Source organism: Giraffa tippelskirchi, chromosome 12 (genome assembly GCF_054371585.1).
Source record: "Giraffa tippelskirchi isolate mGirTip1 chromosome 12, T2T-mGirTip1v1.2.pri, whole genome shotgun sequence".
NCBI classification, from domain to species: Eukaryota; Metazoa; Chordata; class Mammalia; order Artiodactyla; family Giraffidae; genus Giraffa; species Giraffa tippelskirchi.
In genome coordinates, this window is record NC_137286.1 from 53811687 (window position 1) to 53827069 (window position 15383).

Here is a 15383-nt window from a genome sequence, read left to right on the forward strand (position 1 = left end):
AGAGGGTCAACTGCACAGTTGTTATTTTTAATTTGAATTCTTTACTTATGAGCATTTACTTGATGATAACATTGGGAAAGTGATCTCCATTTATTAATGAAGAAGTGGCATGGTTAAAACCTGAGGCCTCAATAGCACTGATATTTTGATGTTAAAATGTCTTACATTGATGTTGAAAATAAATACTTTTCCATCCAACCTAATGATGGAGGGATTTCCTTTAGCTTTTCATAGTTTTGATGGCCTTGCCATTGAATTCAGTGTCCGTGCATCCAGTAGGTGACCGGTTCCATGAGCTGGATGCCAGGTTAAAATGACGTGCTGTGTAGATGAACGTTGTGTTTGCCACATGGTTGCCCAGTGCCAGCTGGTATATTCTGAAAATTTCTTACATATTTAAATGAGGTTTGTAAATTTGGATAATGACCTCATGAAGAGAGCTGCATAATAGCTGCCTGTTTATTCCACTTGTAGATTTTTCTGTAGTGTATTGGATCATATTTACAATATTACTGGCATTTAAAATATGTTGAAATATTGCCGAAATTTGGAGTTTTTAAAGAGAGCCATTTCAGTTAAAGTTTATTTCAAATTGCAGAGCAATTAATACTCAATGCAGCTTGATTTGTTTTTGGAAAACATCTCAAAGCCTCTCTATTCAAAGCATCTAGTGAAAAGAGAGATACTCCCCATTCAGTTTGGTCCTTCTTTCCTTTGACTTCCCCATGCCCTGTTTTTGAGAGTTTTTTAGGTTGTATGCATTACCTACTTGATATGATTTCTCATTTTCTTTGTTCTTTGCTTGTCTGGCAGGGGTCTAGGGCACACTATATTTATTATATGTGTGTGTATATGTGTGTATATATGCATACATGTATATACATATGTACATATACATTATTCATGTATATATTACTATATGTATGTGTGTGTATATATGTATATGTAGTCTATGGAGTTGCAAAGGGTTGGACATGACTTAGCGACTGAACAATAGCAAATATATAACTAAAATGGAGTATAATAATAATAATAACAATAACATTGCCTGTTCTGTTTGTTCTGATTGGTAGTGTAATTTTCCTATTGATATACTTGTTCAGAGTACAGCTGAGCAAGGAATAATTTATCCTGGGTCATGTGTGGCTATTCAATTTAGCATGAATATTGGGGGCTCTTTGGATAGAGTAGATATCAGAAAACATTTGTTCTTTTCCTTGAGTTTAAGTTAGTGTTTAAAGATATACTTATATTGGGATTTTTTTAATGGGAATAACTAATAGGGGAGACTGGGATTACTTGGAAATCATTTGTTTATAAATTTCCATTTTAATTTAAAACCTGATGGAGAGATTTCAGTTTGAATTCTCAGTTCTGTACCCGTGGTCATTGAGGCGGTCTTTGTTGCTTTAGAGTCAAGCTGATAAAAACCTTAACATGTGCAAAATGTCTGTGAATTGACCCTCAGGGCCAGGGCATATGGATATGGTGCAGTTAGAAGTAAGACCCTGGCTGGAACACTGACGAACCTGCCTTCTGTCTCTTTTTCTTGACAAAATTGGATTATAGTTACAATTATGGGCCCTGTCATCAGACTGCCTGGGTTTGAATCCCAACTCCACTATTTTTAGTTTTGAGAAGTCAAGTGATCAGGTCAGATTCACAGAATTGCTTAACCTCTCGCAGCTACAAGTTCCTCATGTGTGAAATAGGGATTAAAAAAAATCTATTTTATAGGTTTGTGAGGATCACGATGACCAAAAATTGTGCTTAGCATGGAGCAGACACTTGATATAAGGTAGTGTTAGTATTATCGTGAGCAAACAGTGATACTCATTTTCCATTAATTTTCTTATCTAGTTTTTAGTCTTTGGGGTATAAATATCAAATGAATTATATTTCAAAAGGCTGTTTAGAAATAGCCATGTATATTTACAAGGTAGTGATTAATTTTAGTGCTTGTTCTGGGTGAAAATATTTGTCCATATGTTGTTGGGAAAATACACAAAGAACTGATTTTAACACCCAGATTGGAGTGTCTGTAACTCTGGGTCACATGCTGAGTGGCTGAGCTCACAGTTCACCAGAGGCACTGTTTTTCCTAAAGAATATTGTCAAGACATTTCTGTACCAGCATTTCTAGGTGTTGGTCCTTGGAATATAAGTGAGCTTCCCCCAAAGATGATTTGTCTTCTGGTTTGTAATTTATTGGGGAGACGTATTGACAAAGCAGATAGGTTATTTGCCTAAAGGTATTTTTTTTCCTTAATCATAATAGTTATTATGAGCTGCTCAATTAGATTCATAATTGAGTTATAATCTGCCAAATTTATCCAGTTAGCTGGTTAACCAGCCAGAATAGAGCTTCACAGTACTGGACGGTGACAAGGGTAATGAGGGATTTTGTTAGGAGAGAACTTTAATTATGGACAAAATTCAGCAGCCTTAGCTCGACAAATGAAAGATCAAAAAGAGAACAGTGGTGAGGTTACTGGCTGTTCAGAATATTTTTTTCCTTCCCTCCCTCACTGCTGCATTAGCTTGTTTTTCTTAACTGTGCAGGAATGACTCCCATTGTTTTTCCTATTATTTTGAATATTGAGAGTTACTCAGCAAAGGGAAATGGAATGATTTTTTTCCTGTAACTTAAGACTACAGAAAGTTAAACATGAACTAACTTTGTGCATGAACTTCTTAAACATTTTCATAATGCTCTCTGAATATTTCAGGTAAGAGAAATCTGCCTTTCCACTTTGCTTTTAGAGGTAAAATTATAGTGTTTTCAGGCAAATAAAAACAGAAATGTGTCTTGTAAGGACTGAGTAGTGTTTGTGTCCTTTTCTTTTCAGTTTTGAATTCAGGGAGAAAATGGTGTAACACAACCATGGAAATGTGATTTTCCCAGGGTTCTAACTGTCTTCTGGCTGTGCGTGTTTTCTGTAACCTCAGAATGTGGGTGTCCGTTGTTTGAATGCAGTCTGCGCTGTCTAACTAGCATAATAACACGATCATGTTGTTAACAGCTCCATTTCTCTCTTTTATTTTGCCATTTTCACCAACGGACGTAATCCATAGCGTTGGTCAAATCGGAAGCGGTTAAGTGCCAGCAAGGTAAATATAGCTGTTTTCTTTCTTTTCATCATGTGGTTCATCTTTGTAGCAAAGACAAATGTAGACATGACTGATACTATACAACCTTCCCATGTAAAGGCTTTTATTCCCTCTGACTGCTGATATGAATAAAAAGGAAACTACGCTCTTTTAAATTTCATTTAATAACAGCATAGCCAGATGTTAGAATTTATGCTTGTTTTAGAGGTGAACTTTTATAGGTGCCGGCCCTGTTAGAATGTTATGCTTCAGGATGGGGGACACATGTACACCCATGGCTGATTCATGTCAATGCATGGCAAAACCACTACAATATTGTAAAGTAATTAGCCTCCAATTAAATAAATAAATTAAAAAAAAGAATGTTATACTTCATTAAGCTTGAATTATTTGTAGTTGCAGTGCAGTTAGACTTAGTCCTTTAGAAAGTTATTTACCATTAGGTAGAAACTAATTTTGGTGCTATAAGGGCAATGAAAATATTGAGAGGAATATGTGGTATATTTTATAAATTTTTTTATACTATTTCTGTTTTACCATTTATTTGTTTATTTTTGTGAGTGTTTCTTTGTTTCTTTCAAGATTTCCCCATGAAAAATTGTTCTGTGCAATTTAAGGTGGGAATGTGTTACCAATTCATCAGGTTCTTAAGATAACACATTGTCACTGAAGTGACTAAATGTCAAAATTCACGTAGTGTAAACAAATCCCAAAAAAACTCTGTATAACTTACTTAAGCATCTCTGCTACTTTCAGAAGAGGAATAATCAAGATGGAGGTGCCCGTGATGGGTCTGTGTGTTAGGGGCGGGTGCGTGGGCAAGCTCTGTATGTGCATTTATTTATACACACACACACCTGTACACTGATGTATACCAGTTCTCATTTCTAACCTGTAGTTGTTTACTTCTCTGTAAAATAAGGAGATTGAAACAAAGATTTTGTGCATTATAAGAGCGTGTGTATGTGAAAGAGAGAGAGAGATTTGTAACCTAACTAGTCATTTAGGAAGGCAAACTTTCTAAGCCTTGCTTTTTAAAATCCAGGGGAATCAAAGTTCTGACTGTTCCTAAAATGTATATCCTTTGCACTTTTGGAGCCCTTTAAAAATAACCAGGCTAAGCTTTTTGCTTTTTTTTTTTTATTATTATTTAGCTTTGTTTTAATGCTACTTGTTCACTGGGTTTTCAGAACTCTGGTTCTTTTTAGAAATAAAATGAAGAGGCAATAAATAATCATGTGAAGCCGTCTCAAAAATTCCTCCAACTTTTGTCTTACTCCTTTGTAGTCACTAGAGGGTAGGAGAACATCATTCTCTCCGCAGAAGGGAGCCGGCTCTCCCTCTTGCGTATTAAGCGTTGCTGTAACCATCTGGAGCAGTAAAGTTTCCCAGCATGCTCTGGCGAAGCCTGACAAAGCAGTATTTTCTCGTTTATTGATTCTGCTGCTGCACTAAAACACTGGTACTGTACATCAATAACCATCTTTAGTTAGGGAGCTCCGGCCTGTGGAAGAGTGCTGGCAGTTTGTGGAAGAACATAAAGGCTAGAAAGAAAAATTGTGAGCTTGGGGAATATTGGAGTCTAGGGAGGACAGGAGAGGTTAGGCAGAATGGCCCAAGGAATGACGAGGGGAGAAAAAATGTTGACGGCTAGGACAGAGATATCAAAACTATGAAAGGAACAGAGGGTCCTGGAGAGCAGTATTTATATCTATACTGCGGAGTTGTGTCTTATCACTGAGCTGTGGTCTTCTTTTTCCCTCTCATTGTAGTTTCTAGAATTCTGACTTCGGTGCACTGGGCTCAGAGACTTAATAAATGCCTGCACCTCGTACACAGTGTTTAATAAAACCTTTGATGAATAGAGGTCATTGAAAGCTACTTACAATCATGTATGAGAGATGCAATTTATATATTGGTCCAGAATTTCAATTGTTAGGATGGCTTTTTGCTGCTTAGAGTCTGCAGTTATAGAGGGAAAAGTGAGATAACTTCTAATTTAGCTCATAAAAGTGAGTCACAGGGAAAATCTATAGTCTCTGTGATTAACTCTCTGTAAAAGTAGTTAAAATACCCTGATCAGTCTCTCTTGGTAGTTTTAAACTATAAGCTGCTTTTTTAGAATTTCCATTTAAAAATTAGAAAGCAGAAATTTAACATAAAGAAGATTACTTAATCTGAGTATATAAAATTTTGCTAGTTCTAAGTGATGTATTACCTATAAAATGTCATTGACTCTTTCACCTCAATCTTACTCTTAAAATAACTTTATTTAAATAATTGCTTCTTAAACTCATAAGTTTATAATTTTGCATCACCCAGAGTGGCAGCTTGTGTGGACTGTCTTCTAAAGCGTTTCCTTGAATATATATATATATTTTTTTGGCTGCAGCATGTGACTTGTGGGCTTAGTTCCCTGACCAGGGATTGAACATGTGTCCTCGGCACAGAAAGCTTAGCCCTACCCACTGGAATACTAAGGAATACCCCGTTTCCCAGGTTTCGTTACTGGCCTTGGTTTTAATACAGTGAATACGTAGAGATTGCCTGTGAAGGTAGTTCTAGCTTTCATGCAAAAGTCTTTGTTTACCTTGAGTGAGCATTTTAAAGCGAGAGTTGAAAATCTGATCTAAAAGGCCTTGAATCAGATAACTGCTTCTTTTCAGATGTTTCCTTTGCATAATCTTTTTCTGTGAATAGATCTATTTCCATACCTTCCTCCTCTCTAATGTATATCAGAGTTACAGAGCTAGAAAATTAACAGCAGTTACTTCTCTTTCGTCAAATAGTCTAATGGGATAGAAACATGATAAAAAAGTGGAACTGGTAGGTCACTGATGTATTCAGAAAATCTGCAACTGTACACACGCCCCTTTCATTTAGGACAGTATTATGGGTGACCATGTGCTCTTAGAGTTACAGATTTTCTTTATTTTAGATAATTTGCACTGAGATAAGTATTTATTGTCATATGGATCCTCTTTTGACCTATTGTTTTATGCAGTTATATGACAGCTATTTAAGGTAAAAGACATCCCTGTATAGGGCAACATTTTTTTCGGTATGAAATTAGTTGATTAGTGGTTTCATTGTTTGGTGTGTTTGGCTTTCATATTCATTTACCAAGGTTCCTCCGTTATCACAGAGACGGATCACTGCAGGATGCATTGTCTCTGTCCCTCTATCAGGTGGCCTCTGACTGGCTGAGACGGAAGGGCAGGATGCGGCAGGGTGGGACGAGGGAGAAGTCAGGGTCTTTCTCCCCTTTCTCTGATTCATGTGGTGTCTGTCTTTGTCCCTCCCACTAGCCAGCCCTGCTGTGGTTTCTGCTTCTCCCAGGTACCTCTGACCCGAGCATTTACTCTTTCTCTCTCTTGCTCAGGGATCACTGAACTGCAATGTGAGTGCAAAATCCAGCCCTGTATCTGCTTCTGCAAATACAGTTTGATTGGAATGTCTCTGTTCTCATTGGTGTGTGCACCACCCGTAGCTGGCAGGGCAGAGCAGAGTGCTTGGGACGGAGCCTAATTCTTACTACGTGGAACTTTACAGAAAATTGCACCACCCCTCCACCCCACCCCCAGCCTAGAAGTGCTGGCCACTTCCTGCTATCACTAACCTTAGCTTTTCTTCATATGTTCTATTCGGCCTCCCAGCATTGTATTATATTATGTTATGTTATATTATATTAAATGTTTTGTGTGCTAAGTCACTCAGTCATATCTAACTCTTCTGTGACCCCATGGACTGTAGCCCTCCAGGCTCCTCTGTCCATCGATTCTCCAGGCAAGAATACTGGAGTGTGTAGCCTTTCCCTTCTCCAGGGGATCTTCCCGACCCAGGGATCAAACCCAGGTCTCCTGCATTGCAGACAGATTCTGGGCTGTCTAAGCCACCAGGGAAGTCGGGAGAACTTAAATTGAAAAAGGACAGTCAAAGAATTTGGAGAGAGGATTGTTCAGTCTGCCTGCGTATCTATCTAAACATCCGTCTGTCTGTCATGACGTGCTTCATGAGCAGAGCCCAGGTGAGAACCAGAGGAAGTTCCGATGGTTGTTTGTCTGTCATATAGTTTTGAGTCGAGAAGAAGCTGCTTAAAGTGGAAGAGATGCCTCTTCTCCACCTGAGAGGTAAATGCTCTCTGTCACTGCACCTCTTTCTCTCCTTGAACTCACGCCCCTTATTTCACTGTTGGCCCTGGAAGTAGTACAAGCAAAACCCTTTGCAAGAAGTGTGGTCTATTTGTGGAACCAAAATGAGAGTATCACTCCTGGACCACTTTCCCAAGTAATAGAGTGCTTTTTGTTTGCTTCTTCTGTTCTTTTTCATTTTCACACATTATTCACTGAACTCGAATGCCTATCCATAGTATCACCTTTTGCTGTTTTGTTTTCTTGGTTAAGTTTAAGGGATTGGAGGATGGTGTACCCCAAACAGCCACATATATCCATATATCTGTCTGTTTCTATCTTCCTATCTATATATATCTACCTAATTTTTTTTATCTATCTATATGCCTGTCTATCCCTTATGTACCTACTTATCTCCCTCTCCATCTAGAAGTAACACTAATGAATATCTTAACCTCAATGTTTCTGCTGCATTGTTATGAAGTCTAGGCCAGCATTATCCTAGACAGAATAGGTTCTAGAGGTCTTCCTCATTGCTGGGGGCCTCAGTCATGCTCAGCTAAGGCCATGAATCTATTAGAACTCTCAGACCTTGTGTATCTCCTGCCCAGAAGAACAGAGCCACTTTTCATCAAATCTCTTATCTCAGTGACATTAGAATCACTTTTGGCCAAAAACCTCTCACTGAGCACATACTATATTGGCAGAAATACTGTCCTGAGACTTCAGAGATGAGTAAGAATTGGACATCATAACTGATGAAGTATTGGGAGAGATGGAACAATGTAAACAGTGACACACTTTATTTTCTTAGGCTCCAAAATCACTGCAGATGGTGACTGCAGCCATGAAATTTAAAAACGCTTGTTTCTTGGAAGAAAAGCTATTACCAACCTAGATAGCATATTAAAAAGCAAAGACATTAATTACTTTGCCAACAACAGTCCATCTAGTCAAAGCTATGGTTTTTCCCATAGTCATGTATGGATGTGAGAGTTGGACCATAAAGAAAGCTGAGCGCTGAAGAATGGATGCTTTTGAACTGTGGTGTTGGAGAAGACTCTTGAGAATCCCCTGGACTGCAAGGAGATCCAACCAGTCCATCCTAAAGGAAATCAGTCCTGAATATTCATTGGCAGGACTGATGCTGAAGATGAAACTCCAATACTTTGGCTACTTGATGCGAAGAACTGACTCATTAGAAAAGACCCTGATGCTGGGAAAGATTGAAGGTGGGAGGAGAAGGGGACGACAGAGGATGAGTTGGTTGGATAGCATCACCAACTCGATGGACATGAGTTCGAGTAAGCTCTGGGAGTTGATGATGGACAGGGAAGCCTGGTATACTGCAGTCCATGGGGTCGCAAAGAGTCAGACACGACTGAGCAACTGAACTGAACTGATCTGATTAGGAGAGATGAGAACAGAGAGGTATTCAGAGACTAGACCCTTATCTTGACCTTGCAGGTGGGTAGGGTGGGTTGAAGGCTGGAAAACTGACAATGCTTTTTCAGAGAGAGGAGACAGGAGTGAATTTCACGAAGTGAGGAGGAGGAAGTTCATTGAGACATAACGCTCACGAAATAATGTGTGTGGCAAGCTTTCCAGACTCTTTGTCAGTTCCAAAGTTGAGCCCTCTCAACCAGCAGCATCAGCACCACCTGGAAATTGTTTGAATGCAGATATTTCTGGGCCTCCATCTCAGGCCTCTCAGATCAGAAACTCTGGAAGTGGGGCCTAGCTACCTATTAGTGAGCCTTCCGGGTGACCTGGAAGCATATTTATGTTTGAGAACCACTGGTGTGGACTAGGGTATGTCGTGGGATGCTGGGAAAATGGGAGGTGAAGCCAGGGATGTAAGGAGGGCAGGCCCTGTAGAAGTGCAGGGAGCGCTGCCGGATCTTAGATTTGTGGGGTTAGAGTGAGGGAGGCGAGGTGCCTGGGGTAAAATGTGAGAAGGCTCTGGGCCAGCCCTGCCCTCACAGAAGCCTGAGCATGAACTCCTCCTTAAACGTTTCATCCTGAATGCCTCACTCGCCTCACCCTAGTCCTAGTCCTGCTTAGGGGTGCCCTTGACCTATTTTAAGTGAAGGAGAGCCATAGACATATGGACTATAGGAGGTAAGGCCTGCAAATCAAGAAATAACAAAGGCCTCCTCTAGAGCACAGGAAACTCTGCTCACTCTTATGTGGCAGCCTGGATGGGACTGAACTTTAAGGGAGAATGGATACATGTATATGTACAGCTGAGTCCCTTCGCTGTCTACCTGAAACCATCACAACGTTGTTAATTGGCTATATTCCAATATAAAATGAAAAGATAAAAAACAAATAAAAGAAATTTATTATTGCAGATGAACCCACCATTTAATTTTGAGCTTCCTAGAGGTCAGAGCGAAAAGGGAAATCTTATTTCCTCACATGGCCTTCAATTTTTTCCCCCTTGGTCCAGAACCCTGAGGGTCATTGGGTATTTATAGACTTTATCAATTTTTTAAAAATCTTCTCATAATCTAATTTTTAACTTCAAACATCGAGTGAGGATATTCCCTTTTAATTAAAAAAATAATGTAATCCTTTAATATCTTTGCACACACAGATTATTCATATCCTTGGAACTCTGATATAGTTTTCATCGATAAATATGTCTCATCTTCCATGTCCATGCCTCTGTGGGAAATTTAAAAGGCTTGCTTTGTATCCCATGCAAAAACCTGTGCGTCGTTCTAGGAGAATTTATGCCTCCAGGGTTCTCTTCAGATGATATAAGGAACTGCCAAGTAGGAGCTTTCTGGAAGTCTGTTGCATGAGTGTATGGATCTTCTCATGTCATGCTATAAAAGCTGTTGACAATGAGCAGTAGTTTTACATGTTGAAAAAGCTTGAAAGGAATATTTCATGGAAAGCTTTTATAGACTGTGTCTTCTCCCTTCGTTTTTCTAAGTATCGACAATATAGTTGGAATCTTGCTTTACTCTTCAATTTGCTTACAAAGTTAGTTCATTTTTGTTTATGCATTTGTCTCCATTGACTCCCTACTTCCTCACAATGACTCAGGGAAAGATAATTAATGAGAATCAGAATAAGATGTATTGGCAACATGGGAACACATATTTTTAAATTTCCATTACTGAGATGATCTCAAAAGTACCCGTACAGTAATTGGTGCCAGTAAGGTAGGCCTACTGGTAAAACCTTGTAAAAACGTCTTTACAGTGCCCCTATTTTTAATTTTACTTTTTTTTTTTTAACTGTTTGGTATTTTTTGCCACCCAAGGGAATGCTTTGAATTGTTACCCAGTGGCATTGGTTGGCATAGTTAATTATGAATGGTGGCACCACTAGAGAAAGAAATGGCCACTCACTCCAGTATTCTTGCTTGGAAAATCCCATGGACAGAGGAGGCTGGTGGGCTACAGTCCACAGGCTTGCAAAGAGTTGGACACGACTTAACGACTAAACAACAACAATCACTGCCTGTCACATTGCTTCTGACGACTGTAGGTGTTTCCCCTGCTCCTGGACTCTGTGCCTCCCTGTCAGGATCCTTCTTTATACCTGACTTTTCTGCTGTTCTTCCTGGCTTAGGATGGACAGACATATCCAGCTGTTACATCCATCATCCTAGGGTTTCCTTTGTAACCACGCTGAGTAGTTGTGGTCCTGGAATCTACTTTGCCATCTTCACAGCATGCTGCTTGGCCAGAATCCTCCAATAATGCATGTTTGCCAGTCTGTAATCCTATTTTTTTTATGTCCCAGGAACACAAATCTATTCACTGTTTTTTTCTCTTGGGCTCTGCTTGGTCGTCGTTGCTACACATGGGCTTTCTCTAGTTGCGATGACCGGAGGCTCCTCTCCAGTTGAGGAGCACGGCCTTCTCATTGCAGTGGCTTCTCTCCTTGTGGAGCACAGCTCAAAGGTGAGCAGTCTTCAGTAGCTGTGGCACATGGGCTTAGCTGCCCCACAGCGTGTGGCATCTCCCCAGACCAGGGATGGAACCCCCATCCCCTGCATTTACAGGCAGATTCTTAACCACTGCACCACCAGGAAAGTCCCGTCCACTGTTCTGAGAGTCTATACCTAGATCAAACTCCTGAGAATTCTCCACCTGCTGGAAATGAGCAGAAAAGCCCCACAGCCTGTATCTTCCATCTCTCTCCCTTTCTTCTTTCCCTTCCTGTGAAATTTTCATGACCTGGGAGTGAATGAATGTTTTGGAATCTGTTTCACTTTTTACAAAAGTTAGTATGTTTCTAAGTTGAATATCCCAACTTGTTTTCCCTTAGTCATCACTAAGTTGCACCTTTCAGGAAAAAGTCACTCTTTCTGGGAGTAGATTTGGCAGGGGGCGGGTGGGCCAAGGAAGAGAGCTGATGAATGAATCCACATAGAAATAGTAAAAGGTTCTGATCCTCTGGGAGGAAGGAGAAAAATAGCAAAACCCTGCTGGGCCGTATTTTATCCATTATGTCTGCTGAGAAATTAGGGTCAGGACCCAGAAGCTTTGCTCCATCTCCCCGTGTTTGTTTCAGCTTAGGTGGGGTGGGCTTCTCCCTTTGATGGGTCATTTCCTTCTCTCCTTTCACATTCCAGGCTGCATTAAGATGACAAATTTCACTTACAGGGCTCGGGCACAGACACGAAAACTTGAGCTATTGAGCTAACAGAGTGAGTGCAGAGGAGTCGATTTATGGTGGGGAGAATGGGGGTGTTTGAAGAACACAAAAGTTCCAGAGAGCCCAGCTCTGCGTCCGAGCACAGACAGGATGGCCCAAGTGCCGTCCCCCACCCCAGACCCTGCCTCTTAAACCTTATCACAAGTCTCAAGGGTGGAAGAGAAATGCGAAAGTGATTAAGAAACGTGTTTAAAGCTCATGCTCACATCCTAGCCTGCATCGCTTGCAGATGAAACTTTTTTTTGGACGTAACTTTGTAGAGAGGGCTTTGCAGAAATATTTAGGGTGAAATACGTAGAATAAAGGTCCTGTGTCCTTTTCTGTCTGTGAACTGTGCAATAAATACTTCTCTTTTCTTACCCCGCCTTTAGCAAGGGAAAAAAAAAAATCTTGGATGGCGAAGAGTGAGTCCATCACATCAAACATGACTGCGTTAAATGCTAAAATGTTCAAAGTCCGACTGAGATAGATAAAGGCTTTGATGGAAAGTGGATATTTCCCAGGGACATTACAAGCAATAATCCAGATGTTAGAGTGTAATGCAACGAGTGTCCCTGGATTGATCAGGAGCTCCAGCCAAGCCAGGCCCGGTGTAGGCCTTTGCCTTGCCCTCCCATGCTGTTCCGCCATATGGAACCTATCTCTGGGCCCCGTTAATAACCAGCTTTGGATTCCATTTTCACAGAGCTCATAGAGCTAAGTGGGGCTGTTTTATGGACAAGTTAGATAGAAGCCTTTCCAAGATAAACATCCAATTTGAAATTAGGACATACCAAGCCACAAAATTATTTTAGGGCATATTTCATGGAAACACTGCCATTTTTCTTAGGCAATTGCCAGACTGTAGGATGCCCTTTGATCCCTTGTGGACATTACTCCCTTCTTTATAAAAAGGATTTTGAAATAGTTGCAGTGTTTAGGGAGGAATATATCTGTCGGAACTTTGAAGCATGGCCATGGGACAGGTCATGCTTCAGCTTATTGGTTGGCAAGTCAAACTTTAAGAGGAAGAAACATAAAAAAAGAAAGTGCAGCAGGATGTATTAATCAAATTCTCATTTTCTTTTTAAAGATGGAAGTTCTCAGCCTGTATGCTTAATAAGCTAGAGAATGTTTTAAATCTATCTATATGCACACACACAGAATATAAACACATCTGCATATGTTTTTATACATGTACCTGTCTATACATTCTGATGGTATGCATTGTTTTTAACAAATACAAAGTTACTTAACTTTATTTCATAGATTTTCATTATTGAATGTATTCTTTGTATAACCCAACTTCAGATAGAAGTTAGAGAAAGAATTGTTCATGTTTTCAAGAGGAGAGGGATTTTTCCTTTTTAAACAAATTATTTTCCCATCTCCCTTTCCCGTTCTGTTTCTGCACCTTCAAACCTGTGTGTATGTGTGTGTGTGTGTGTGTGAATTCCAATTTCAAGAGAAAAGCCACACAGGTATGAAATGGGGAGTATACCTTTCCGTAAAATATTTTGCTTAAGGAAATCATAAAATGACCCAAACACTCGGCATTATTGCATCATTTATTAAGAGGGGTGGAGTGACGTGTGTTGGATGAGGTAAGCTGGCGTGTAATTAACCCGGCACTGACATACCATTCGTTGTGATAAATTGTGAGTAACCGGTGTCCAAGCAAATTGATGCCTAAATGATCTCAAAGATATAGTGAGCGGATGACAGGAATGAATATATAGTGTTAGAAATTCATTGCTCTACTGTGATGCTCGACACCATCCACGTTCTTCAGCCCATTTATTTCTCCCTCAAATTAAGCCGTCCACCCTCGTGCCATCTCACTTACTGAATGGAGAATGTGAATGAATTCTGCCAGCTGAACACAGCCTGTGGATCGTGTCAGGGATTCTCACTCAGAGAAACTCACCATAAAAAGACACTGTCGAGACCTTCAGGGTATTTAACAGTGTTAAAGGAATAGAGGTTACTTGTGTTGAGTGTGATCATGGCATGGTGCGTATGTAAAAACAGATAAGTATTTTGCTTTCAGATATTTCAGCCAAAGAAAACATTAGTGAAGCAGGGAAAGATGTAATAAGATTGACAAAATGTGGTGAATAAGCACAGGGAGGTTTGTTGCGCTGGTCTGTTTGTGTGTTTGAAGATTTACATAATGGAAATTAAAGTGTGCTTGTCCTCTTTATAATTTAATTATAGGGGACATTTGCCTTTTTCTATATTCTGTTTAAGCTGTGTGTGATGTAGAAAAGGAAAAAAAAAATTAGGTAACAGTTACTGAACCCTTACTGGGTCCCAGGCCCTGGCCTGTGTTCTTTATCCAACCTTCCCCTCCCACCAGATCTGCAAAGCTCATTTGGCCGTCAAGCCGACTACAGGCTGTATCTGGACCTGTGAATCTTGCAGTATTATTAGGCTTTTTCGTTGTCCCCTAAGGGATAAGGCTCAGCAGTAAAGAGTCTGCCTGCAGTGCAGGAGACAAAGGAGACTCCGGTTCGATCCCTGGGTCGGGAAGATTCCCTGGAGGAGGAAATGGCAACCCACTCCAGTATTCTTGCTTGGGAAATCCCATGGACAAAGAAGCCCATGGGCTAGCAAAAGAGTTGGACACGACTTAGTGACTGAGCACAGCAAGAAATAAAGGGAGGTGGGGACAGATTCAAGTGTGAAGGATAAATTCAAAACTGTAATTTCCAAATGCCCAGAGGTGTTTTGTTTCCCTGCAGAGCAGTGCCTGGTTCTTACATCTCTGTTTCCCAGAATGCCTCTCTTCCCTTCCTACTATCAGAGTAGCCAAAGGCCCATTTGGAAGATTCTACCAAAGAGCACATGTGGGTGGGAGTGAATGCCAGGCGCAAGGGTTGTTTCAATCCATCCTTCACTGGAGGTTCCAAGTCCGGTGCTTGGGAAGGAAGTCACGTAACTTTGATTGCAGGTTTGCAGAACCAGTGAAGAATAGTAACACATTCCCTAGGCGGGGAGTGCTATTTTGTATGAATATTGAAAGCTGGACCACCCGCTGTGATCACCAAAGTCACACTCAAGAATTATCAGCAAGCTTATATGTCATCTTTATTTCTTTGCTTTAGTCCTCTTTGATACGCAACCTCCGGCTCTCAGAGTCCTTGAAAAAGAACCAACTCTGGAACGGGATTATAAGTATAACTTTGTTGGAAGGAAGGAATGTCTCAGGCGGAAGCATGGCAGAGATGTTTGTCCAGTTAAAACTGGGAGATCAGAGGTATAAAAGCAAGGTAAGTTCTGTCAATTCCTTAAGGAGAACAGTGTCTTTAAGATGAAAACAATGGGGAAAAAATGTATGTTTTCCCCCTCTAAACTTTGCGAGAACAGAATTTATTTTTAACTCTCCTGTGTGGATTAGGAGCACCCCAGAAAAAAAAAATAAATGTACAGATGCTGTCTGTTAATATGGGCATTTGATTGCTTAGTGTCATTTATTTTAAT

The 15383-nt window shown here is 40.3% G+C and overlaps 1 protein-coding gene across 10 annotated transcripts in view; it reads left to right on the top strand.

Annotated features, from left to right (window-relative positions):
• MCTP2 (multiple C2 and transmembrane domain containing 2) overlaps positions 1–15383 on the top strand; it is a 255126-nt gene that overhangs the window by 103611 nt on the left and 136132 nt on the right. For all 10 annotated transcript variants that reach the window (XM_081552154.1, XM_081552155.1, XM_081552153.1 and 7 more), the window contains 2 exons: positions 3076–3111; positions 15008–15172. In XM_081552154.1, coding sequence (XP_081408280.1) covers positions 3076–3111; positions 15008–15172 — 201 coding nt within the window. The remainder of the gene's footprint in view (positions 1–3075; positions 3112–15007; positions 15173–15383) is intronic.